We start from the raw sequence: 23,952 nt of genomic DNA, 5'->3' as shown, positions 1-23,952 counted from the left end.
GTCATCTTACGTTACGTTGACAATCAACGTAACGTAAAGCTTTGGATTCCTCCGAAAACGGTGCCGTCATATTACGGCCGTTATATAGCGTTGACTGACGTCACTAGAACGTTGTCTATGTAAACAAGATGGCACGGTTTCCTACACGGCGTTACGTTACGTTGATTGTCAACGTAACGTAAGATGACGGCCGTCATGACGGTGTCGATAGTTTCGTGAACGTTTTATTAGATAGCGGTGACGCCATTTTGAATAAATGACACGAGATTTGAATAAATGATTCCGTACTACGATTATTTTCCTCTTCTGATGATATTTCATCCTACAAGTAAATTATAGATGATCAAGCAAATCTTGTCAGTAGGAAAAGGCGCGAAATTCAAATTTTCTATGGGACAGTATCCCATCGCGCCTACATTTTTCAAATTTGCCGCTTTGACCTTGGTGGATGACGGTGTGTTATGACGCCGTGGTACTTTCCACATGTCGCCACCGTAAAGACGGCCGTCTTTTGCGGCCGCTATATGACGGCCGTCATATGACGGCACCGTTTTCGGAGGAATCCAAAGCTTTACGCCGTGTAGGAAACCGTGCCATCTTGTTTACATAGACAACGTTCTAGTGACGTCAGTCAACGCTATATAGCGGCCGTAATATGACGGCACCGTTTTCAGAGGAATCCAAAGCTTAACGAAACTCGAAAGTATTGTATGTATAGCTGGTTAAGTAAAAAAAGGCGCGAAGTTCAAATTTTCTATGGGACGATATCCCTTCGCGCATTTTTCAAATTTGGCGCCTTTTTCTACTGACAAGATCTGCTTGACCAAGTATAGTTCAATAAACAAGTTATACTGGGTCAACCAAATCTTGTCAGTAAATAGGAACAAAAAAAACTATACTCATCCGTTTCTTTTGGGTGCTAGTACTAGTGTAAGACAAAGATAGTATGATTCTCTCTGTCTATGTTTGAAATCAAACAGACCTTTGACACACTATATTCGTGATTTTCGTTAGGTAGGTACTCATATTAATATTTAGAAAGAAGTTGTGTAAGTACCACATATTTTTAAAGCCTGTATAATTTAGTCCTACTGCTATTTTTACTACTAGTCCCGATACTCCCGATGCAGTTGAGTTCGTCTAGTTATACACAAATATTTTATTTATTCTAATAAAGTTTATACATATAAGCAAATGACTCAATAATGGGAACCTTAAGCAGAACCGTGTTGCTTTCCCTAATAATACCCTATTGTCAACCGATTTCCGTGAATTTTTTTGAGCAGGTTGAAATAGATTTCTTTAACAATTTCGTTTTTTGGATTTTTTTTTCATAATGGCGGACATCTTCCGCGCGTTGTCCCGGCATTTTGCCACGGCTCATGTGAACCTGGGGTCCGCTTGGCAACTAATCCCAGGAATTGGCGTGGGCACTAGTTTTTCATAATGGCGGACACATACATTTATTCAGTTTTAAGCTATGCTCGCAAGGTATAGCCAAGGTATAGCTATAGCTCACGGAGCCCACTGTAGTTACGTCTGTTATATTCCTAATTCCCACCCGAAAAAATAAAATAAAAATATTTTTTCTTTCCATACGTATTCTTCTTTGTATAGTTGGTCAAACCCACAAACTACTAAGAAGATACTACGTATGTCAAACCAATTTGTCAGTCAGTAAGAACCAGGAAAACTATACTCATCCTTTTCTTTTGGGTGCTAGTACTAGTGTAAGACAAAGATAGTATGATTCTCTCTGTCTGTGTTTGTAATGAGACAGTCCTTTGACAAACTATATTTAGTTATTATAGAATACATATTTTTTGTACAAACGGGAAAACTTCAAGAAATGCTGTGACTAGACGAAAACATATGCATCGGGACCAGGGATGTTGCGGATGCCGATTTTTTGACATCCGCGGATGCGGATGCGGATGCGGATTTTTTAAGGCTCACATCCGCGGATGCGGATGCGGATGCGGATGTCAAGATAGCACCATAAAAAACGTCAAATATTACATTTTAGTAATTTTTATTTCAAAAAACCTGCCAAGTGCGAGTCGGACTCGCGTTCCAAGGGTTCCGTACATTAAGTCCCACTCACGCTTGACTGCTCATTTCTAATCATGGTCCTATAATATTACGGTCAGAGTTTCGCTTACAACACAACTGTGATTCCAACATCCACCTGTTTCATAGTATTTACGCGTGACACACACACATTGACAGCCCACATCCACCAGTTTGCCGTCAGATGAATCGAAACGTTATTGAAGTAAACATGTCGAAGAAAAATATAAAATATGCCGGCATGCGTAGTTAAATCCTGCTAGAATTGTACCGATCGAAAGAAAAAAAGTCACGGAATAACTTTTCATACTTAAGTTTATCAATTAGTACGTAAAATCACGATAATTTGTTGTTTTTAAATTATCAAACTGCAAAACAGGAGTGTGACCAGTAACATGAATAGGGTAATTTCCCGAAAGTAGGGTAATTGATACCCTTCTTATTAAATCATTATGTATTAAGAGATCGTTTAGGTAAATAGTTAAATTATTGATAGTGCATTTCAAACTAGGTCGGTATGGTAATTTCCCGATACTAAGGAGATTAGACGCTTACATGCATGTATGATAGTTAACGTTTGTTTGAATAATTGTTTTACCATTAGGGGAGAATTTGTGTTACATGGTAACACTTGTCTACACGCACACATTCAAACCGTCCGCCATTGCAGTGTCACAGTTTGTCTTAGGTGGCAGTCCGTCCGTAATATTCTAGGTCCATGCTTCTAATATGTTTTTTGGTTACCGACTAAATTACCTAGCAGTCTAGCACTTACGCCGATGCTAAGACGTTTCTGTACCGACCTGTTCCACATCCGCATCCGCATTAAATCCGCATCAATTTTATGCGGATGCGGATGCGGATGCGGATGTTGAAAATAATGCGGAAGTTCCGCGGTTGCGGATGCGGATGCGGATGTTCGCAACATCCCTGATCGGGACTACTAGCAATATTACGTTCGTTCACGAACTTCACTATCGCCATTTCATTCTTTCCTTCATTCAAAATCGCCATTACCTTGACTTTGACGTCTTTGACTGACGCTGTGTTCTGCCTACGAATCTACGAATATAAATCATAGATATAAATTTTAAGTGTCCCTGTCCTGTAATTTTAGCCCGTATTTCGCTAATGTTAACCGCATAGTGTCTGTAGGATATCTTTGTGATGAAATTAAAAAAGATGAAGGTGGATTCGGAGGTACAGTTTCTACAAAATCCATATTACCTAAAAGCCGACGAGTGTCCTTTGGCGGGAAGTCGTAAACAAACATTTTTGTTTTAGGAGGCGAGTCCTGTGCCTGTGCCTCAGCCCGAGATTATTGAAGCTGACCTGTACAAGCGTACTTACTATGGGCCTGATGTTCCCACGTTAGAGCTGGAGTGTTGGGAGGAAGAGCTCTCGGAATGTCAACTAAATGCCTATAAGAATGCCGACGACGAATACAAGAGCATTCAGACCAAGATTGACGATCTGGTGAAGGATACCGGTGGACAGATTGTGTATAACGGCGACCAGTTTACTGCATACCAGTTGCTTGGGAAGTGAGTACATTTCATTGTAGTTTGTATACTGACGAATATCAACAAAAAGTTACACCTTTCTAGGAAACAGTTTTTGGAATTGAATAGATGATTGTTTGTGTTTAGGCTATGCTTTTGGGAGTTACCATTCCAATGAGAAACATACTGACAAATGAAATCTAGGTCTGGTCCTGGATTTTTGTAAATCTTAGGCTGTTTACATGCTGTACAGTCAGCAGCAGAAGGTCGGGCGGTGTGTTCAAAATTACCTTGATGCGCTCTTATTCTCTTAACAATAAAGTCGCGTCACAATCATTATGAACACCTTTCCTGCTTAGCAACTTTTGCTGCTGACTGTACAAGCCATTAGTCTGTGCGGAAAGAGAAGAGTCATGGAATGTATGGAGTCCAATACATTCCACGACTCTTCTCTTTCCGAACAGACTCTAGCTTACTTTAAACATTATCTCTTTATTTGAAATCAATTAATCGGTTTGTTTTATTGGTGGCAGTAATTTTTTGTGAATAATAATTAACAAATTACACAATGAATGTTTCCAGGCAACCAGTACTGAAAGATCTGGAGAGACAGAGTGCGGAGATCATTAGATCCAGATCTCGCTCCCTCTCCATCTCCAAGGAAGGATCTCGGGCTGGCAAAAGAGGTATACACCAGGGATGTTGCGGATGCCGATTTTTTGACATCTGCGGATGCGGATGCGGATTTTTAAAGGCTCACATCCGCGGATGCGGATGTCAAGATAGTACCATAAAAAACGTCAAATATTACATTTTAGTAATTTTTATTTCAAAAAACCGGCCAACTGCGAGTCGGACTCGCATTCCAAGGGTTCCGTACATTAAGTCCCACTCACGCTTGACTGCTCATTTCTAATAGGTTTTTTTGGTTAATGACTAAATTACCTAGCAGTCTAGCACTTACGCCGATGCTAAGACGTTCCTGTACCGACCTGTTCCACATCCGCATCCGCATTAAATCCGCATCGATTTTATGCGGATGCGGATGCGGATGTTGAAAATAATGCGGAAGTTCCGCGGTTGCGGATGCGGATATTCGCAACATCCCTGGTATACACTCACAACTGTATTTTACTAATGCAACATTTATGTAATAGTCAAGGCTCGGAAAAACGCCCGTCATTTTGAAAACATTACCTTGTTCCTACAACACAGACTTCTTTATACCAGTGTCAACGATTAAATATGACCCAATGACATCCTAGACCATAAACAAACATTTTCGACTTGTAAATGGATCCTAAATTATGATTTGTTATCAGAATTTAGGAAAAATGATGGGTGTTTTTCTGAGCCTTGTTTATAGTAAGGTTTACCTTTGCTAGCTATACCCATAGCAATGCTAGCATGCCAGGTTCATGTGACATTTTTGGTTATGACAAATAATAGAAATATAATGGCTTAGCATGTATGGATCAGAGTGTTGGCCCCTAAAGGTGACGGATGAAAAGAGATTGCATGTAGCGGAGATGAGAATGTTAAGGTGGATGTGTGGCGTGACAAGAATGGATAGGATAAGGAATGAGTATATAAGAGGAAGCCTGAAAGTTGCACCCATAACAGAAAAAGTAAGGGCAAACCGCCTAGCCTGGTACGGACATGTGATGCGGAGGGATGAAAGTCATGTGACGAGAAAGGTATTACGAATGAATGTGGAGGGAAGTACAAGGAGAGGAAAACCGAGGAAAAGGTGGATGGACTGTGTGAGAGATGATATGAAACGAACGCAAGTGAATGATGAGATGACGGGTGACAGAGAGGTATGGAAGAGGAAGACATGCTGCGCCGACCCCAAGTAAATGGGACAAGGGCAAGAGAATGATGATGATAATGGCTTAGCATTCTTTATTAATATATTGTACTGCAAATCAGGCCGTCCCAAAAAGAATAGGGAAGAAGACCGGGATTACTCTCCGTCTCCCGATAGAGATGCGGAGCCCCGCCACAAGAAGAAGAAGAAGGATAAGGAAAGAGAAAAGGACAAAGAGAACAAGAAAGACAAGGACAGCACCAAGACCAAGGACAAGACTCTTGCACCATCCAGTAAGTATACTTAAATCTGCAGATTATTCATTTTTAGAGCTCCGTACAAAACTTTGTTCACGGACCTCTTATGGGATCACTTCGGTCTTGGAAGTCTGTTAAATGCAATTGTTTTACAAACTTGTTTAATGATAACGCTTGTTAGTTTTGGTGAGGTGAAATCATTGAAGCCAGATTTGAACTAGTCCCAAATGTCCAATTCGGTTGGCAGTCACACAAGGATCTTAATTTTTCAATTTAGGCATATTACAATGGAATTTAAAATGTCAAACTACTACCTGTAACAGCCCTAAGAAGGTACAAGACACTTTACAGGATTTGTTATGGTACAGTCGCCATCATATACATCTGAGTGGCTGAGGTGCTCAACAATATCTTGACACACACTAACGTTTTGACAATAGAGGCGAGTTTAGATATTTGTGAGCACCTTGTCCACTCCGATATATCTGATGGCGACTGCTTAAGCTACGCTGGTAATGGGAGATTGGTGGCAATGGTGGCCATAGAACAGTGGTTCCTAACCTTTTCAGTCCGGTCACCCCTATGACTAACTAGGGAACCTGATTTTACCCCTCCTGCCAATGGTGATAAAAAATAAAACATGTACGTTTGTTGTATCGTTATATTAGGTTAGCTTATTTACCCCCGTAAAATACCAGTTTTACCCCCACGGGGGTAATTACCCTCAGGTTAGGAACCACTGCCATAGAAACTGAAAAATTGGCTACTTTTCTACTAGTCAAATCAGCTTCTTTTTTAGAACTGTCGAAACGATTTGCTAATATGGAATTGAGATGAAAACGTGTGTAGTGACGTCACAGTCAACTCGCCTACTTTTTATACTTCCATACGATTTATTAAATAGAAATTGTGTTTAAAATTACTGCCATCTATGTTTTTCTAATAATTATCTGGTGCTTTATTTCGTGCACGCTGTGAAATAATTTATTTTAAGTAGAGGAAAGTACTCAATTATGGAACATATGGGTGAATCAACTATTTCTTGTTGTTATTCTGTCCGGTCAGCCAAGAGACAATAGTAGCATAGTTTGTTAGAAGACATTGTACACCACCTTCTTCTGACACGCTTTGTAGACGACCCTCAATGGAAAGGGTTTATAAGTATCACAAAAAAGCGTGTTTGGTGAATTTAAATGCCTAAAAATCAGGTTTTAAAGAGTGACCCAGGAGAACGTAACCATGGCAACGAGTGACCCATATATTAATAATCAATTTTCCTAACTAGATGTGCACAGCGTGGTGACCAACGTGCGTCCCTCCGAAGCGACTGCCATCGGAGGTCTGCTCACCGGCAGCGCGACCAAGACCACGGCCATCGTCGACCTGACCAAGGACGATGGCAACAAAAATGTGGCAGACTCCAGGGAAGTCTCGTTTAATAAGCTGCAAGGTGAGATCTCAATATCTAATACCTTTAAACAAGCAATTCATGTTTATTTATATATTTATCTAATACCTTTAAACGAGCAATTCTTGTTTATTTATATATTTATTTGGGTTTAAAGATTTTTATTACTCATAAAGAACAAAAGTTCACTTACAATGAGCTTAAACTATAAAGAATTTCATGCATGGTTTACAATTACAGACATCCAGATATCGATGATAATAATTAATATACATTATCACTGATATATTTTTTCAGCTTGGTTTTAAACATTTTTAATGATTTACAATCTTTCACTTCACTTACACATTTATATATATATATCGGGGATCTCGGAAACGGCTCCAACGATTTCGATGAAATTTGCTATATGGGGGTTTTCGGGGGCGAAAAATCGATCTAGGAAAACGCGCATTTTCGAGTTTTTATATGTTTTCCGAGCGACGGTCACCCAGATATTTATTGTAATTACATTTATATATGGAATTTTAAGTAAGGTCAATATGGGTAAGTAGCCAGCGGTATTTGTGTTTAGTGGCAAATGTATGAGCTCTAAATAAACGCTAATCAATGTGTGAAGACCACTTAGCCGTATTGAACTTATGAATTTGTCTTAGGGCGTTAAAAACTATGGTGTTGCTTTGTCTAATCACGGCACTACGAAACCAAAGAGTAGAATAAACTATTTCATTTAAAATGTCATCATTATTTTCCTACCTTTTTGCCACGATTCGCCATTTAAGGTGCCAAATTTCAAGAACAAGCGCAAATACTTAGTATAAATTATGTCTTATTTAAAAGTAGGAATCGGACGACCTTACGTACGAAGTTTTCCTTGACGATAATTAAATCAACCATGAATATCAAATGGTATCTCCTCCATAAGTTCCTAGAAATTCTAGTACGAGTAGAAGAGCTTTATCGCTAGGCTAGCAACATTTTACTGATACAAAATCGACATTAGCTAGGCCACTTTCTATTTCAACTAGTTTCACCTGTGTGCAAACTTTTTTGAATAAACATCTTTATTTTTTTCTTAGGCAAAACCTTCCCATCGCTGGTTGTGGTCGCGCGGCCCTATCTCCGCGCTAAAGACACGCAACCGCCCGCAGACCGCTCGGCTCTTGACAGCAAAGTGAAGTCTGTGCTCATGCACACACCCATGAAGTTCACCGAGTGGCTCATACAGCAGGGCCTGGTGCGCTCGGAGCAGTGGTGCGTGATACATCAAGGCAACAAGCTCAAGCTGGGTAAGATTAACATAACACAATCACTATCTCTGGCCTTAATGGCTGTGCGTTTACCAGGCACCTATCCGAAGATTATCGCAAATATAGTTAAGTTGACCGGTCAGCTCTTGACAGCAAGGTGAAGTCTGTGCTTATGCACACACCCATGAAGTTCACCGAGTGGCTCATACAGCAGGGCCTGGTGCGCTCGGAGCAGTGGTGCGTGATACATCAAGGCAACAAGCTCAAGCTGGGTAAGATTAACATAACACAATCACTATCTCTGGCCTTAACGGCTGTGCGTTTACCAGGCACCTATCCGAGGATTATCGCAAATATAGTTAAGTTGACCGGTCAGCTCTTGACAGCAAAGTGAAGTCTGTGCTCATGCACACACCCATGAAGTTCGCCGAGTGGCTGATACAGCAGGGCCTGGTGCGCTCGGAGCAGTGGTGCGTGATACATCAAGGCAACAAGCTCAAGCTGGGTAAGATTAACATAACACACTAACACTATCTCTGGCCTTAATGGCTGTGCGTTTACCAGGCACCTATCCGAGGATTATCGCAAATATAGTTAAGTTGACCGGTCAGCTCTTGACAGCAAAGTGAAGTCTGTGCTCATGCACACACCCATGAAGTTCGCCGAGTGGCTGATACAGCAGGGCCTGGTGCGCTCGGAGCAGTGGTGCGTGATACATCAAGGCAACAAGCTCAAGCTGGGTAAGATTAACATAACACACTAACACTATCTCTGGCCTTAATGGCTGTGCGTTTACCAGGCACCTATCCGAGGATTATCGCAAATATAGTTAAGTTGACCGGTCAGCTCTTGACAGCAAAGTGAAGTCTGTGCTCATGCACACACCCATGAAGTTCACCGAGTGGCTGATACAGCAGGGCCTGGTGCGCTCGGAGCAGTGGTGCGTGATACATCAAGGCAACAAGCTCAAGCTGGGTAAGATTAACATAACACAATCACTATCTCTGGCCTTAACGGCTGTGCGTTTACCAGGCACCTATCCGAGGATTATCGCAAATATAGTTAAGTTGACCGGTCAGCTCTTGACAGCAAAGTGAAGTCTGTGCTCATGCACACACCCATGAAGTTCGCCGAGTGGCTGATACAGCAGGGCCTGGTGCGCTCGGAGCAGTGGTGCGTGATACATCAAGGCAACAAGCTCAAGCTGGGTAAGATTAACATAACACACTGTCACTATCTTTGGCCTTAACGGCTGTGCGTTTATCAGGCACCTATCCGAGGATTATCGCAAATATAGTTAAGTTGACCGGTCAGCTCTTGACAGCAAAGTGAAGTCTGTGCTCATGCACACACCCATGAAGTTCACCGAGTGGCTGATACATCAGGGCCTGGTGCGGTCGGAGCAGTGGTGCGTGATACATCAAGGCAACAAGCTCAAGCTGGGTAAGATTAACATAACACACTAACACTATCTCTGGCCTTAATGGCTGTGCGTTTACCAGGCACCTATCCGAGGATTATCGCAAATATAGTTAAGTTGACCGGTCAGCTCTTGACAGCAAAGTGAAGTCTGTGCTCATGCACACACCCATGAAGTTCGCCGAGTGGCTGATACAGCAGGGCCTGGTGCGCTCGGAGCAGTGGTGCGTGATACATCAAGGCAACAAGCTCAAGCTGGGTAAGATTAACATAACACACTAACACTATCTCTGGCCTTAATGGCTGTGCGTTTACCAGGCACCTATCCGAGGATTATCGCAAATATAGTTAAGTTGACCGGTCAGCTCTTGACAGCAAAGTGAAGTCTGTGCTCATGCACACACCCATGAAGTTCACCGAGTGGCTGATACAGCAGGGCCTGGTGCGCTCGGAGCAGTGGTGCGTGATACATCAAGGCAACAAGCTCAAGCTGGGTAAGATTAACATAACACAATCACTATCTCTGGCCTTAACGGCTGTGCGTTTACCAGGCACCTATCCGAGGATTATCGCAAATATAGTTAAGTTGACCGGTCAGCTCTTGACAGCAAAGTGAAGTCTGTGCTCATGCACACACCCATGAAGTTCACCGAGTGGCTCATACAGCAGGGCCTGGTGCGCTCGGAGCAGTGGTGCGTGATACATCAAGGCAACAAGCTCAAGCTGGGTAAGATTAACATAACACACTGTCATTATCTCTGGCCTTAATGGCTGTGCGTTTAGGCACCTATCCGAGGATGGGGTTCATCCACATATTACGTCACAGCAACAGGGGGGAGGGGTCATACCAAGACCTATCTTTTTCCTGTGAAAAAGTGCTTGTCACACTTGGGGGTGTCTAAAAAATCGAAATTTTGTGTGATGTAGTTAATTGTCGACCCCATATTCGCGAATATGGCTAAGTTGTCAACGCTACAGTAAACTTGCAAAGACCTCAGACATATTCACGAAAATCACGTCTATCTCCAATCACCTTAGCAAAATTATTTTTCGCAAGTACTCACTTAAACGCGGTACTCGAAAATAATGTTCGCGAATAAATTTTGCAAGAATTTACTAAAAATCCTCATATATCGACTTTAGATCTGGCAAAATCTTGTCAAACTACGCGGAGGACGGTTCAACGGACCCTAAAAAAATTTTACAAGATAAAACTATGGATAGGAAGAGGAAGTGGCGTGAGGGTCAACCCACCAGAAAATCTAATGTTAAGTTACAATCAAAGGTGTGCAAGCTATTTGATAAGAATCCGAGTATCTCTTCCCGGGATGTGGCGAAAAAAGTAGGAACAAGTCAAACAAATGACCAAAAAATTAAAAAAGAAAGCGGCATTACAACAAATAAAAAGCAAGAGGCTCCGAAGAGAACTGTGAATCAATATAATCGTGCTGTTAGACGTTCCAGGTTATTTTATACCTTGTTGATTGAGAGAAAAAAATGCCTAATAATTATGACGATGAAAAGGCTGACTTAAAGTAGTTCAAGTCTTTACCAAGTAACCAGTACTATTCCTCTCGAGACATTTCGAATCTTGACGAATCGGAAAAGGTTACCCGAGTAGAACAATTTGCTAAGAAATACCTTGTTTGGCAAGCTATATGCCAGTGCGGCATGAGGAACTCTATTTTTCACTACCGGGACAATTAACATCGATATTTATATATCAGAATGCTTGAAATAGAGACTGTTACCGTTCATGAAGAAGCACACTTCCTCAACATTGTTTTGGTCAGATTTAGCAAGTTGCCATAATTCGTCTCGAACTTTGGAATGGTATAAGGCGAATTCAGTCGAGGTAGTGCCTAAGGAGAGTAACCCACCAAACTGTCCCGGTCTTCGCACTATCGAAAAATATTGGGCTAATATAAAAACTAAACTGCGAAAAACTTTCCAACCTGCCACTTCATTGCCAGATTTTCAACGAAAATGGGTTAAATGCACAAAATTGTTAACCGATGTTTCCGTGCAAAGATCGATGAATCACATCAAAAGTAAAGTCCGGGAAATTTCTCGTCGTTCGTTAAAATACGCATAATATTTTTTACACGCATGGAAATCTACCGTGTCACCCGACTGTTTGTACGTTTAAAATCGAATACGTGAAAAAACGTGCAGGACGTTGCCGTGTGAACCTAGCCTAAGTGTAAGGCCTGAGTGGACGCTCGAGTTGGGCGTGCAGCGGGGCGTGGCGTGCAGCGGGGCGGGGCGTGCGGCGTGCATGTTAAACAAATGCAAGCGTATAGTAGCGGCCTTAGTGCACGCCACGCCACGCTGCACGCCCCGCCGAACGCTCCGCTTCGAGCGTCCACTCAGGCCTTACACTAATTGAGAGCATCTAAAAAAGCTCCCAGACAGCCAGTCCAAACTATAACAAATCTGAGTAAGTCCAGACAGCTCTATTTGTGAATGTCTCTATAGACTCCATAATAATCCCGTTTTATTTCTAGGCATGTACTCCGACGTCTCCAAGTTCCCGTTCTCTGGCGGCTACGTTTGGATCTCCGAATGCTGCCCGACGCGCTTCGTGTCCGTATTCTGTAGTTCCATCTTCGAAGGAGCCACCTTCCCTCCGAGCGTGCTGCTGAAGCTGGTCTACCATTGGGCCTGCCAGACTAATGTGCAGAACGTCGTGCAGTGGGTCAAAGTGGACAATCTCTATGTCAAGGTAAAATATCATTACTAATGAGTTTTTTTAGCTTTTGTAATGGCTAAGGAAAGTGGAGAAGCACATCAAAATCATACCACATCAATATTTTTAAGATTGATGGGAGCAGCGCACTACTTATCCACTACTAGACAGTATGGCCATAGAGAAAAAAATACATAAATTGTTCACTCCATACATCAGTGTTGGTACCAAAAAGACTATTAATTTCAGTGTCTACATCTATTGTCAAGTAGCAGTACTGATGGTCCGTTACTCGATGCTATACTAGATGTAGACACTGGAATTAATAGTCTTTTTGATACCAAAACGGATGTATGGAGTGAGCACTCTTGTCTTACTATATTTCACTATGGTATGGCCTGGCTTTAGACTGTTAGGGACGGTTAGGGAAAAAAAACAGCACTACTGATGGTGGGTGTGGAATGGAAGCAGGGATGCTTAAGACTATCACCAGCACTGACAGCTTTGGGTTGATGTGATAAATCTATAGTAATATCTATTTTATTTTTTCCCAGGGTCTGTTTACCTGGTTGCGAGCAGTGTGCACTTCGGCCATCCACCAACACATGAGCCTGCTTGGTGGCGCTGGCAAAAAGGTTGAAGTGGGTGTCATCTCCCTCGGGACTACCAGCCACGACGGCACGCAGCGCCAGGTCAAGGTGGAGGTGCTGGGCGTGCTGGATACTGCCGACAAACTGGTGAGGATCATAAAGTTATCGTAGGTACACACGGATTGTCAACGGTTTCAAAGACACCAAAGTTAACATTCTCCTATATTTCAGATCCGCCTTCGCGCCGTCGAACCACTAGCCGAGCACGAGAAAAACTACAAAAAGCGCTTCCAAAAAATCCTCGAACCCCTCGTCACCTGGGTCCACCCGTCCTCCGTTATCCTAACTGACCTAACGGTCGACAAGGGCACCCTAGTGTCCATGGGCTTCAAGAATGTCCACCAGTCTTCTTCCCACACGGACACCCCGGCCAGGAACAGCAACGCCAACATCATGGAGTACTTGAGGAGGATCGTGCCGAGGATGTTCCAGAACACGCTCTCGCTGCTGTCCAGGCAGATCATACAGCAGTTCCTGGACGAGCTGGTGTGGAGGGAGAGGTGAGTGCTGTCTCTGTCGCACGGACACCCCGGTCAGCAACAGCAACGCCAACATCATGGAGTACTTGAGGAGGATCGTGCCGAGGATGTTCCAGAACACGCTCTCGCTGCTGTCGAGGCAGATCATACAGCAGTTCCTGGACGAGCTGGTGTGGAGGGAGAGGTGAGTGCTGTCTCTGTCGCACGGACACCCCGGCCAGGAACAGCAACGCCAACATCATGGAGTACTTGAGGAGGATCGTGCCGAGGATGTTCCAGAACACGCTCTCGCTGCTGTCGAGGCAGATCATACAGCAGTTCCTGGACGAGCTGGTGTGGAGGGAGAGGTGAGTGCTGTCTCTGTCGCACGGACACCCCGGTCAGCAACAGCAACGCCAACATCATGGAGTACTTGAGGAGGATCGTGCCGAGGATGTTCCAGAACACGCTCTCGCTGCTGTCGAGGCAGATCATACAGCAGTTCCTGGACGAGCTGGTGTGGAGGGAGAGGTGAGTGCTGTCTCTGTCGCACGGACACCCCGGCCAGGAACAGCAACGCCAACATCATGGAGTACTTGAGGAGGATCGTGCCGAGGATGTTCCAGAACACGCTCTCGCTGCTGTCGAGGCAGATCATACAGCAGTTCCTGGACGAGCTGGTGTGGAGGGAGAGGTGAGTGCTGTCTCTGTCGCACGGACACCCCGGCCAGGAACAGCAACGCCAACATCATGGAGTACTTGAGGAGGATCGTGCCGAGGATGTTCCAGAACACGCTCTCGCTGCTGTCGAGGCAGATCATACAGCAGTTCCTGGACGAGCTGGTGTGGAGGGAGAGGTGAGTGCTGACTCTGTCGCACGGACACCCCGGCCAGGAACAGCAACGCCAACATCATGGAGTACTTGAGAAGGATCGTGCCGAGGATGTTCCAGAACACGCTCTCGCTGCTGTCGAGGCAGATCATACAGCAGTTCCTGGACGAGCTGGTGTGGAGGGAGAGGTGAGTGCTGTCTCTGTCGCACGGACACCCCGGCCAGGAACAGCAACGCCAACATCATGGAGTACTTGAGAAGGATCGTGCCGAGGATGTTCCAGAACACGCTCTCGCTGCTGTCGAGGCAGATCATACAGCAGTTCCTGGACGAGCTGGTGTGGAGGGAGAGGTGAGTGCTGTCTCTGTCGCACGGACACCCCGGCCAGGAACAGAAACGCCAACATCATGGAGTACTTGAGGAGGATCGTGCCGAGGATGTTCCAGAACACGCTCTTGCTGCTGTCGAGGCAGATCATACAGCAGTTCCTGGACGAGCTGGTGTGGAGGGAGAGGTGAGTGCTGTCTCTGTCGCACGGACACCCCGGCCAGGAACAGCAACGCCAACACCATGGAGTACTTGAGGAGGATCGTGCCGAGGATGTTCCAGAACACGCTCTCGCTGCTGTCGAGGCAGATCATACAGCAGTTCCTGGACGAGCTGGTGTGGAGGGAGAGGTGAGTGCTGTCTCTGTCGCACGGACACCCCGGCCAGGAACAGCAACGCCAACATCATGGAGTACTTGAGGAGGATCGTGCCGAGGATGTTCCAGAACACACTTTCGGGGTTGGTCCCTTAGTTGGCTCAGTATAATCCGAAAACCTCCGTGGCAATGCAGTTCTTAGCCACCGTGTAGGTATTAACAGTAATGTTGTGCTTTTCTACCCGCTGTGTGCACAGATCATTCTAAATAAAATCGGCTATGCGAGTTCATGAACGTCTTCAACACCTGAGCTGAAGCAGAGAGTATATTTAACCTCATACTAATCAATGTTTAATCTGTGCAGGTTTGGAATCTCACCTGGTCAAGCGTTCGAAAACATCGTGCTTCATATTGCGGAACAGACCAAGTTCGACTCCAAGGACGCTATTACAGTCCGGCTGAACAAGATCGCGGCTAATCCATTCAAGAACTGGAAATATCCCAGCAAGGTATATGCTTAATTATTCTTAGTAAAATAGATGTTAATAATTTTAGCAGTAGGCAGAATTTAATGCTATTTATAAAGCAAAATAGACTACTAATGAATATAAGTTAAGATTATGGTAAAAAGAATAGCAGTAAATAAAATTCCTGAAAGCTTAAGAATCAAAGAGAATTTGAAATAGAGGCGGATTGTCAAAGTAAATTATGCAGCCACAGTAAATTTACTGCCATCTTTCGACAGAAGATTTAGAACGCCATTTGACTTTGATTCTTATTATTTCACTGATATGTGTCAATTTGTTGAATGTCAAAAATTAACGCTATCTACTCGAGACTAGGCCAAAGGTATGGTGCAATCTTTTCGAGCAATGGCGCCATAACTTTGGCCTACTGTGTCGGATGTCTGAGAACTCTATCGGTAAACCGATTAGCTCAAAGCCATGGTCACAGGATCAAATCTAGCTTGACTTGAACCATAATAAATACACAATTTTATTGTAAGTTGATTCGAGGCGAATCAAATACATATAATTTTGAATCCAAACGTATCTTTTCTCGTAGAAATCAAAGACCACCGAAGAAGCATCTACATCTGAAGAGACGGGACGCGGGAAGCGTGGACGCCGCAAGAAGGAGCCAACCCCGGAACCCCCGCCCCGTAAGAAAAAGAAGGAGAAGACACTATATGTGCCCGATGATGATGAGGAAGAGGTCAGTACATGTTTATAGATAGGGCTTACACATCTGCAGTAGAAAGAGACATGACGCGGGGAGCGTGGACGCCGAAAGAAGGAACCAACCCCGTAAGAAGAAGGAGAAGACACTGTATGTGCCCGACGATAATTAAGAAGAGGTCAGTATAGGGAGCCCATGCAGACGGCGCGCGAACTCGTATACGATTTTAGTTACATTGCGGACCATTGAGGTTAAATCTATTCGGCCGACCGATCAAACGACGCAATGTAATCAAACCAAATCAAACTCGCATGCGAGTTCTCGCCCCGTCTAAATGAGCCCTAATTCTATGGTATAAGCATCATCATATTTTGACGGATTTGAACGATAAATACGCTATTCACATTACATTGACACATTACGTTACCCCTAACGGATGCCCAATGATTTAGCTTCCAGTTATTGTGTCGTTCCTCAGGGGAACATATCCTTCTACTGAGGAGGTCCTTGGAAGAATCCTGACTATTCAAAATCGTTTGTTGTAGATTTTTTTTTAATTTGTCATATATCACTCGTAAGCTCTAACAATAGGTACCATAGAACTAAAATGGAAAAATAAAAACTTTTTACAAAACAAGAAAGCCGACTTCAAAATGGATAAAATAAAATATTATCCTATTTTAGTACGAGTATATTATGCGTTTCCAACTGTTATGTTTAAAGTCATTGCCAAGCCAAATAGTAACAACGGTCAATAATAATCAGCTTTATGTCTAAAAATCATAATACATCTGTACTAATATTTAAAACGTGTGTTATGTGTCCCTTAAATGTGTGGGCGGAGCCCAAGAGTGTACCCCGCGCGTCATCTCAGAGCTATATCTTACATCGGTTAGCTAACACGTAACCTTACTGTCCGAAATAGTTTGTTTTAATTTAATTATTTCACTAAAACTTCTAAGAACAAATATCTTGAAATAAGAACCAATAATTGGCGCAGTCTTTCGGGATCGAAAATAAAGTTAAAGAAAAATGCTGATATTGACGTAAGTCCAGCCAGTTCCTTACTTAACCTTCCTTTTGTCCTGTATTTACTTATATTATACTAGCGACCCGCCCCGGCTTAGCACGGGTTAACAAATTATACATAAACCTTCCTCTTGAATCACTCTATCTAAAAAAACCGCATCATAATCCGTTGCGTAGTTCTACAGATCTAAGCATACATACATACAGACAGCGGGAAACGACTTTGTTTTATACTATGTAGATAAAAGATAAAAAGATTTATTCAAGTAGGCATAATTACAATGAGCTTATGAACGTCAAATAAAGCTAACCGGCTCCAACCCTACACCTCTGCCCCGAGAAGATTTAGGGTATCCCAATATGGGACCGGCAACGACGAATCTGTAATAAGCCTTCAACATCAATGACCTTTTTAAGTAATTCTTAAGAGCTGGAAAGGATAATCTTAAAGCATCCTCAGGTAACTTGTTATAAAAATGAATGCATTGCCCAACGAATGACTTTTGTACTTTACGGGCACGAAACTTTCTGATAGCAAGCTTATTTTTATTTCTAGTGTTAAAGTTATGGACATCAGAATTCTTAGTGAAGGAGTCTAGATTCTTAATAACATAAATAATATTATCATAGATGTATTGGAAAGCTACAGTAGTGATGTTATCTACTGTACCGTCGCCATCAAATATATCGGAGCGGCCAAGGTGTTCATAATATCTGAACATGCACTCTAACGCCTTGAAAATAGAGGCGTGTTCAGATATATGTGAGCGCCTTAGCCGCTCCGATATATTTGATGGCGACTGTACCTACTGACAACGACCGCCGTTGGCTTTTATTAATATAAACTTGTTGATCTATGTTTAATATTAGTTTTAACCTTGAGTTGAACTACTATAGATTTATTTGTAATATGGATGCTAATTCCGTTTATTTATTAAGAATAGCTCCAAATCTTATTCCCGCTTATGACGGGAACCCAAACCAAATACACCGGTTTATTCTTACTAACTAACAAAACCCACAACCTATGAGTGACATCTCATACCGTTCTGCTCAAATCCCCCTTCAACCATGATTAAATTCAAACGAAACCCCAAACACAAATCATGTTCAACCAAGTTCACTTTATCATTGAAGAGGTACATAATACCGAGATTACCGAGAAAGGCCCAGTCGCTGACAACGCACAACAGACCCACGGCGTCAAACTGGCATCCCCGCCCACCTACGCGTTTGTGAGTGAGCTTTCGCATTAGTGATAACGCGTTCGGCGAAAACTTGGACGGTGCCGATTGCATAACAACTTGTAACTAATAATATTAACGAAAGTCTTTTTCTAATCAAAGGAATTGAAAAGAGAATTCCCCTAATATTATTAGTTACAAGTTGTTATGCAATCGGTCCCAGGGGCCCGTTTCTAGTAAAGCTTGTTGTCACTTTTTGACACCTTTTGTTAGTAAGGGACTTCCACTTGTATTACAAGTTACAAGCTTTTGAGAAACGGGCCCTAGAATCCCTAGATCGTTTATTTCCGAAAAATATTCACTTGGATACAGTTTTTACTGACCTCCACACTGGCCAATGCCTGTTCGGTATACATAGGTTACTAGATAAGTTTTGCAATAGAAAAATATGAAACAAAGAGTTATCACGTATTATACTTTTTATTAACTTTTTTTCCATAGACAATGTTAGGCGGGAAACCATTCACTTTCTTTTTAAAACTTATTAAAAAAAGATTGAAAGTTTTTTGTCGGGAATAATTTAATAAAACATTTAACAAAAATAAAAGCTTTTTATATAAACTCTATTTAAATATTGCAATAATGGCGCTAGAGCCTTCTATTTTTTCCTTTATCACTATTCACTTTTCCAGATACCCCTAGCGCTCCGCCGCACAAAGATCAAGCAAGAGCGAGACCAGAAAAAGGAGAAAGAAGAACCAACCCCCCGGTCTCGACGCAAGGCCGTGCGTTCCTACGCCGACGACGACCTGGACGATATACCGCTCAAGAATATCAAGAAGGAAATGAAACCGGAGGAGACTGTGTCGATGGAGCGGTATTACTTCGGACAGATTGGCGGGGAAGGACCGGTCGAGAAGGTTGCTATTGCTGTTGAGGTGAGTTTCTTTTTTATCTACGCTCTAGACACAAATCCGTGCTTTACTACGTCTATGAGGACCTGGATGATATCCCGCTCAAGAATATCAAGAAGGAAATGAAACCGGAGGAGACCGTGTCGATGGAGCGGTATTACTTCGGACAGATTGGCGGGGAAGGACCGGTCGAGAAGGTTGCTATTGCTGTTGAGGTGAGTTTCTTTTTTATCCCCGCTCTAGACGCAAATCCGTGCTTTACTACGTCTATAAAGATCTGGACGATATACCGCTCAAGAATATCAAGAAGGAAATGAAACCGGAGGAGACTGTGTCGATGGAGCGGTATTACTTCGGACAGATTGGCGGGGAAGGACCGGTCGAGAAGGTTGCTATTGCTGTTGAGGTGAGTTTCTTTTTTATCTACGCTCTAGACACAAATCCGTGCTTTACTACGTCTATGAGGACCTGGATGATATCCCGCTCAAGAATATCAAGAAGGAAATGAAACCGGAGGAGACCGTGTCGATGGAGCGGTATTACTTCGGACAGATTGGCGGGGAAGGACCGGTCGAGAAGGTTGCTATTGCTGTTGAGGTGAGTTTCTTTTTTATCTACGCTCTAGACACAAATCCGTGCTTTACTACGTCTATGAAGATCTGGACGATATACCGCTCAAGAATATCAAGAAGGAAATGAAGCCGGAGGAGACTGTGTCGATGGAGCGGTATTACTTCGGACAGATTGGCGGGGAAGGACCGGTCGAGAAGGTTGCTATTGCTGTTGAGGTGAGTTTCTTATTTATCCCCGCTCTAGACGCAAATCCGTGCTTTACTACGTCTATGAAGATCTGGACGATATACCGCTCAAGAATATCAAGAAGGAAATGAAGCCGGAGGAGACTGTGTCGATGGAGCGGTATTACTTCGGACAGATTGGCGGGGAAGGACCGGTCGAGAAGGTTGCTATTGCTGTTGAGGTGAGTTTCTTTTTTATCCCCGCTCTAGACGCAAATCCGTGCTTTACTACGTCTATAAAGATCTGGACGATATACCGCTCAAGAATATCAAGAAGGAAATGAAGCCGGAGGAGACTGTGTCGATGGAGCGGTATTACTTCGGACAGATTGGTGGGTAGGGGACAGTGGAGAAGGTTTCTATTGCTGTTGAGGTGAGTTTCTTATTTATCCCCGCTCTAGAAGCAAATCCGTGCTTTACTACGTCTATGAAGATCTGGACGATATACCGCTCAAGAATATCAAGAAGGAAATGAAACAGTGTCGATGGAGCAGTATTACTTTCGACAGATTGGTGGGAAGGGGACAGTGGAGACGGTTCCTATTGCTGTTGAGGTGAGTTTGTAGTTAAGACTCGAACTGAGCAGAATTTTCGAACAGATTGACATTTCAAAACTTTTAGTGTTGTAAAGTACTCTTCTGCTTATCCTTACTACATTAACCCGTGGAGCGCCCTAACCAGACACGTGTGCTAGTAACTAGTATGGGAATTCTGGGGCGCTCCAGGGGTTAACACCAGCGTGAATTAACGTATTATTTTCTATTCACAGTGCCCCACATGCTTCATAGAGTTCACCAACAACATCGCCCTCATGGAGCATCTCTTCCTCCACGCCATACCCGCGCCTGCCTCCGCACCGGACTCGACCGCCCAGTGTTCTTACTGTCTAACGCGGTTCGCGACTGATGATGAACTCACGGCGCATCTGAAACAGGAGCACCCGAGCGACACCAAGACGCCAGACTTGTTCACTTATGCGTGCCTCATCTGTGAGGTTAGTTCACATCTAGAGTATCTCTTCCTCCACGCCATACCCGCGCCTGCCTCCGCTCCGGACTCGACCGCCCAATGTTCTTACTGTCTAACGCGGTTCGCGACTGATGATGAACTCGCGGCGCATCTGAAACAGGAGCACCCGAGCGACACCAAGACGCCAGACTTGTTCACTTATGCGTGCCTCATCTGTGAGGTTAGTTCACATCTAGAGTATCTCTTCCTCCACGCCATACCCGCGCCTGCCTCCGCTCCGGACTCGACCGCCCAATGTTCTTACTGTCTAACGCGGTTCGCGACTGATGATGAACTCGCGGCGCATCTGAAACAGGAGCACCCGAGCGACACCAAGACGCCAGACTTGTTCACTTATGCGTGCCTCATCTGTGAGGTTAGTTCACATCTAGAGTATCTCTTCCTCCACGCCATACCCGCGCCTGCCTCCGCTCCGGACTCGACCGCCCAATGTTCTTACTGTCTAACGCGGTTCGCGACTGATGATGAACTCGCGGCGCATCTGAAACAGGAGCACCCGAGCGACACCAAGACGCCAGACTTGTTCACTTATGCGTGCCTCATCTGTGAGGTTAGTTCACATCTAGAGTATCTCTTCCTCCACGCCATACCCGCGCCTGCCTCCGCTCCGGACTCGACCGCCCAATGTTCTTACTGTCTAACGCGGTTCGCGACTGATGATGAACTCGCGGCGCATCTGAAACAGGAGCACCCGAGCGACACCAAGACGCCAGACTTGTTCACTTATGCGTGCCTCATCTGTGAGGTTAGTTCACATCTAGAGTATCTCTTCCTCCACGCCATACCCGCGCCTGCCTCCGCTCCGGACTCGACCGCCCAATGTTCTTACTGTCTAACGCGGTTCGCGACTGATGATGAACTCGCGGCGCATCTGAAACAGGAGCACCCGAGCGACACCAAGACGCCAGACTTGTTCACTTATGCTTGTCTCATCTGTGAGGTTAGTGCAAAAATAAAGAGCATTTGAAGTATAATACCTATACAGGAGGTTTAATGGAAGGAAACTTCGAACTTCAAACACATCTTTGAATTTCTTGACACATGCTTTTTTATGCCGTTTTTCGTTACACCGTCCCGGTACTTAATACATTTTATTATTAACTTTAAGACCTATAAAAAAGTTACTTATTGAAACTTTTGTGTTAGCGAAATCAAAATATTTCTATTAAGATTTGGGTAGAAAATGAGACCAATGCCACTTTCACTCAGTTCCAATTATTTATTTATTTATTTATAATAACAGTACAGCTATCATGACAGTTGCCCAATGCGATAGTGTAGCAAATATTTACATAGGACAAAACAACACAACACAACAATTATTTCTAAGAATTATAACATCATACAAACAAAGTGATTTTACTGAAGTCATTCTCAGAACAATGGAACACATCAATCCGGGTAGCAACATTAATAAAACTGCTATTAATTCCAACAGGTCCGATTCGCAGCCGTCCTCACTCTGGCCACGCACATGCAAAAGACGCACTTGCCCCTCGAACTACCTTACGGCTGCGACGCGTGCGACTACCGTGCGTCGTCGCAGCGGCGCCTCGCCGACCACTACCGCGACAGGCACGCCAAGCACCACTCCGTGCAGTGCCCGCACTGTCTCAAGGTCAGTGCTAACGTCAGCCACACATGCCCCGAGCTGCAGTACGTGACGCGTGCGACTACCGCGCGTCGTCGCAGCGGCGCCTCGCCGACCACTACCGCGACAGGCACGCCAAGCACCACTCCGTGCAGTGCCCGCACTGTCTCAAGGTCAGTGCTAACGTCAGCCACACATGCCCCGAGCTGCAGTACGTGACGCGTGCGACTACCGCGCGTCGTCGCAGCGGCGCCTCGCCGACCACTACCGCGACAGGCACGCCAAGCACCACTCCGTGCAGTGCCCGCACTGTCTCAAGGTCAGTGCTAACGTCAGCCACACATGCCCCGAGCTGCAGTACGTGACGCGTGCGACTACCGCGCGTCGTCGCAGCGGCGCCTCGCCGACCACTACCGCGACAGGCACGCCAAGCACCACTCCGTGCAGTGCCCGCACTGTCTCAAGGTCAGTGCTAACGTCAGCCACACATGCCCCGAGCTGCAGTACGTGACGCGTGCGACTACCGCGCGTCGTCGCAGCGGCGCCTCGCCGACCACTACCGCGACAGGCACGCCAAGCACCACTCCGTGCAGTGCCCGCACTGTCTCAAGGTCAGTGCTAACGTCAGCCACACATGCCCCGAGCTGCAGTACGTGACGCGTGCGACTACCGCGCGTCGTCGCAGCGGCGCCTCGCCGACCACTACCGCGACAGGCACGCCAAGCACCACTCCGTGCAGTGCCCGCACTGTCTCAAGGTCAGTGCTAACGTTTTCGCGAGCGAGTTTTCTTGCGGTGGTTCTTAGCCATGTTTGCTAAAAATCTACCCAGCAGTTTGAAGAGTATCAGCTCTTTTCCAAAACGATGGAAAGCATTTTTGGCATAAAATGTTTTTTTTTTTGCATATAGCTTGATATAGCTTACGATTTTTTTTTTTTGGTAAAAATAATGTGTGTTATACAGGTGATCTGTGTGTACGCCGACGGGCACGAGCTGACCGCCAACATCCTCCTGTTCCTCGATCACCTGCAGCAGCACCAGGACAAGGAGCTGGAGATACGCTGCAACCGCTGCGTGCTCAAGTTTGTGCACCTCGGTGAGTGCTCTATTTATCCAGGTTTCACGCTCAACCCCGACCGGCTTATCTTCTAAACTAGAGGTTTCTACGGTCTGCGGGCCACGTCCGACCCGCGAAAAAGACAAATTCTATATAATCTGACCTGCGAAAAACAAGCGGAGGAG

The 23,952-nt window shown here is 44.6% G+C and overlaps 1 protein-coding gene across 1 annotated transcript in view; it reads left to right on the top strand.

Moving 5' to 3' along the window:
* Positions 1 to 3,152: 3,152 nt before the first annotated feature.
* Positions 3,153 to 23,952, top strand: part of LOC134647814 (uncharacterized) — a 28,979-nt gene continuing 8,179 nt past the window's right edge. The window contains exons 1-15 of the mRNA XM_063502141.1: positions 3,153 to 3,270; positions 3,355 to 3,614; positions 4,155 to 4,258; positions 5,505 to 5,675; positions 6,925 to 7,089; positions 8,127 to 8,336; positions 12,224 to 12,441; positions 12,960 to 13,142; positions 13,227 to 13,555; positions 15,353 to 15,497; positions 16,054 to 16,203; positions 19,073 to 19,318; positions 20,861 to 21,085; positions 22,559 to 22,738; positions 23,674 to 23,806. Of these exons, the coding sequence (XP_063358211.1) occupies positions 3,238 to 3,270; positions 3,355 to 3,614; positions 4,155 to 4,258; positions 5,505 to 5,675; positions 6,925 to 7,089; positions 8,127 to 8,336; positions 12,224 to 12,441; positions 12,960 to 13,142; positions 13,227 to 13,555; positions 15,353 to 15,497; positions 16,054 to 16,203; positions 19,073 to 19,318; positions 20,861 to 21,085; positions 22,559 to 22,738; positions 23,674 to 23,806 (2,752 nt within the window). The 5' untranslated portion in view covers positions 3,153 to 3,237. The remainder of the gene's footprint in view (positions 3,271 to 3,354; positions 3,615 to 4,154; positions 4,259 to 5,504; positions 5,676 to 6,924; positions 7,090 to 8,126; positions 8,337 to 12,223; positions 12,442 to 12,959; positions 13,143 to 13,226; positions 13,556 to 15,352; positions 15,498 to 16,053; positions 16,204 to 19,072; positions 19,319 to 20,860; positions 21,086 to 22,558; positions 22,739 to 23,673; positions 23,807 to 23,952) is intronic.

Source organism: Cydia amplana, chromosome 5 (assembly GCF_948474715.1).
Source record: "Cydia amplana chromosome 5, ilCydAmpl1.1, whole genome shotgun sequence".
NCBI lineage: Eukaryota > Metazoa > Arthropoda > Insecta > Lepidoptera > Tortricidae > Cydia > Cydia amplana.
The sequence above is the reverse complement of the archived record's forward strand: the minus strand, read 5'-3'. Positions and strand labels throughout refer to the sequence as shown.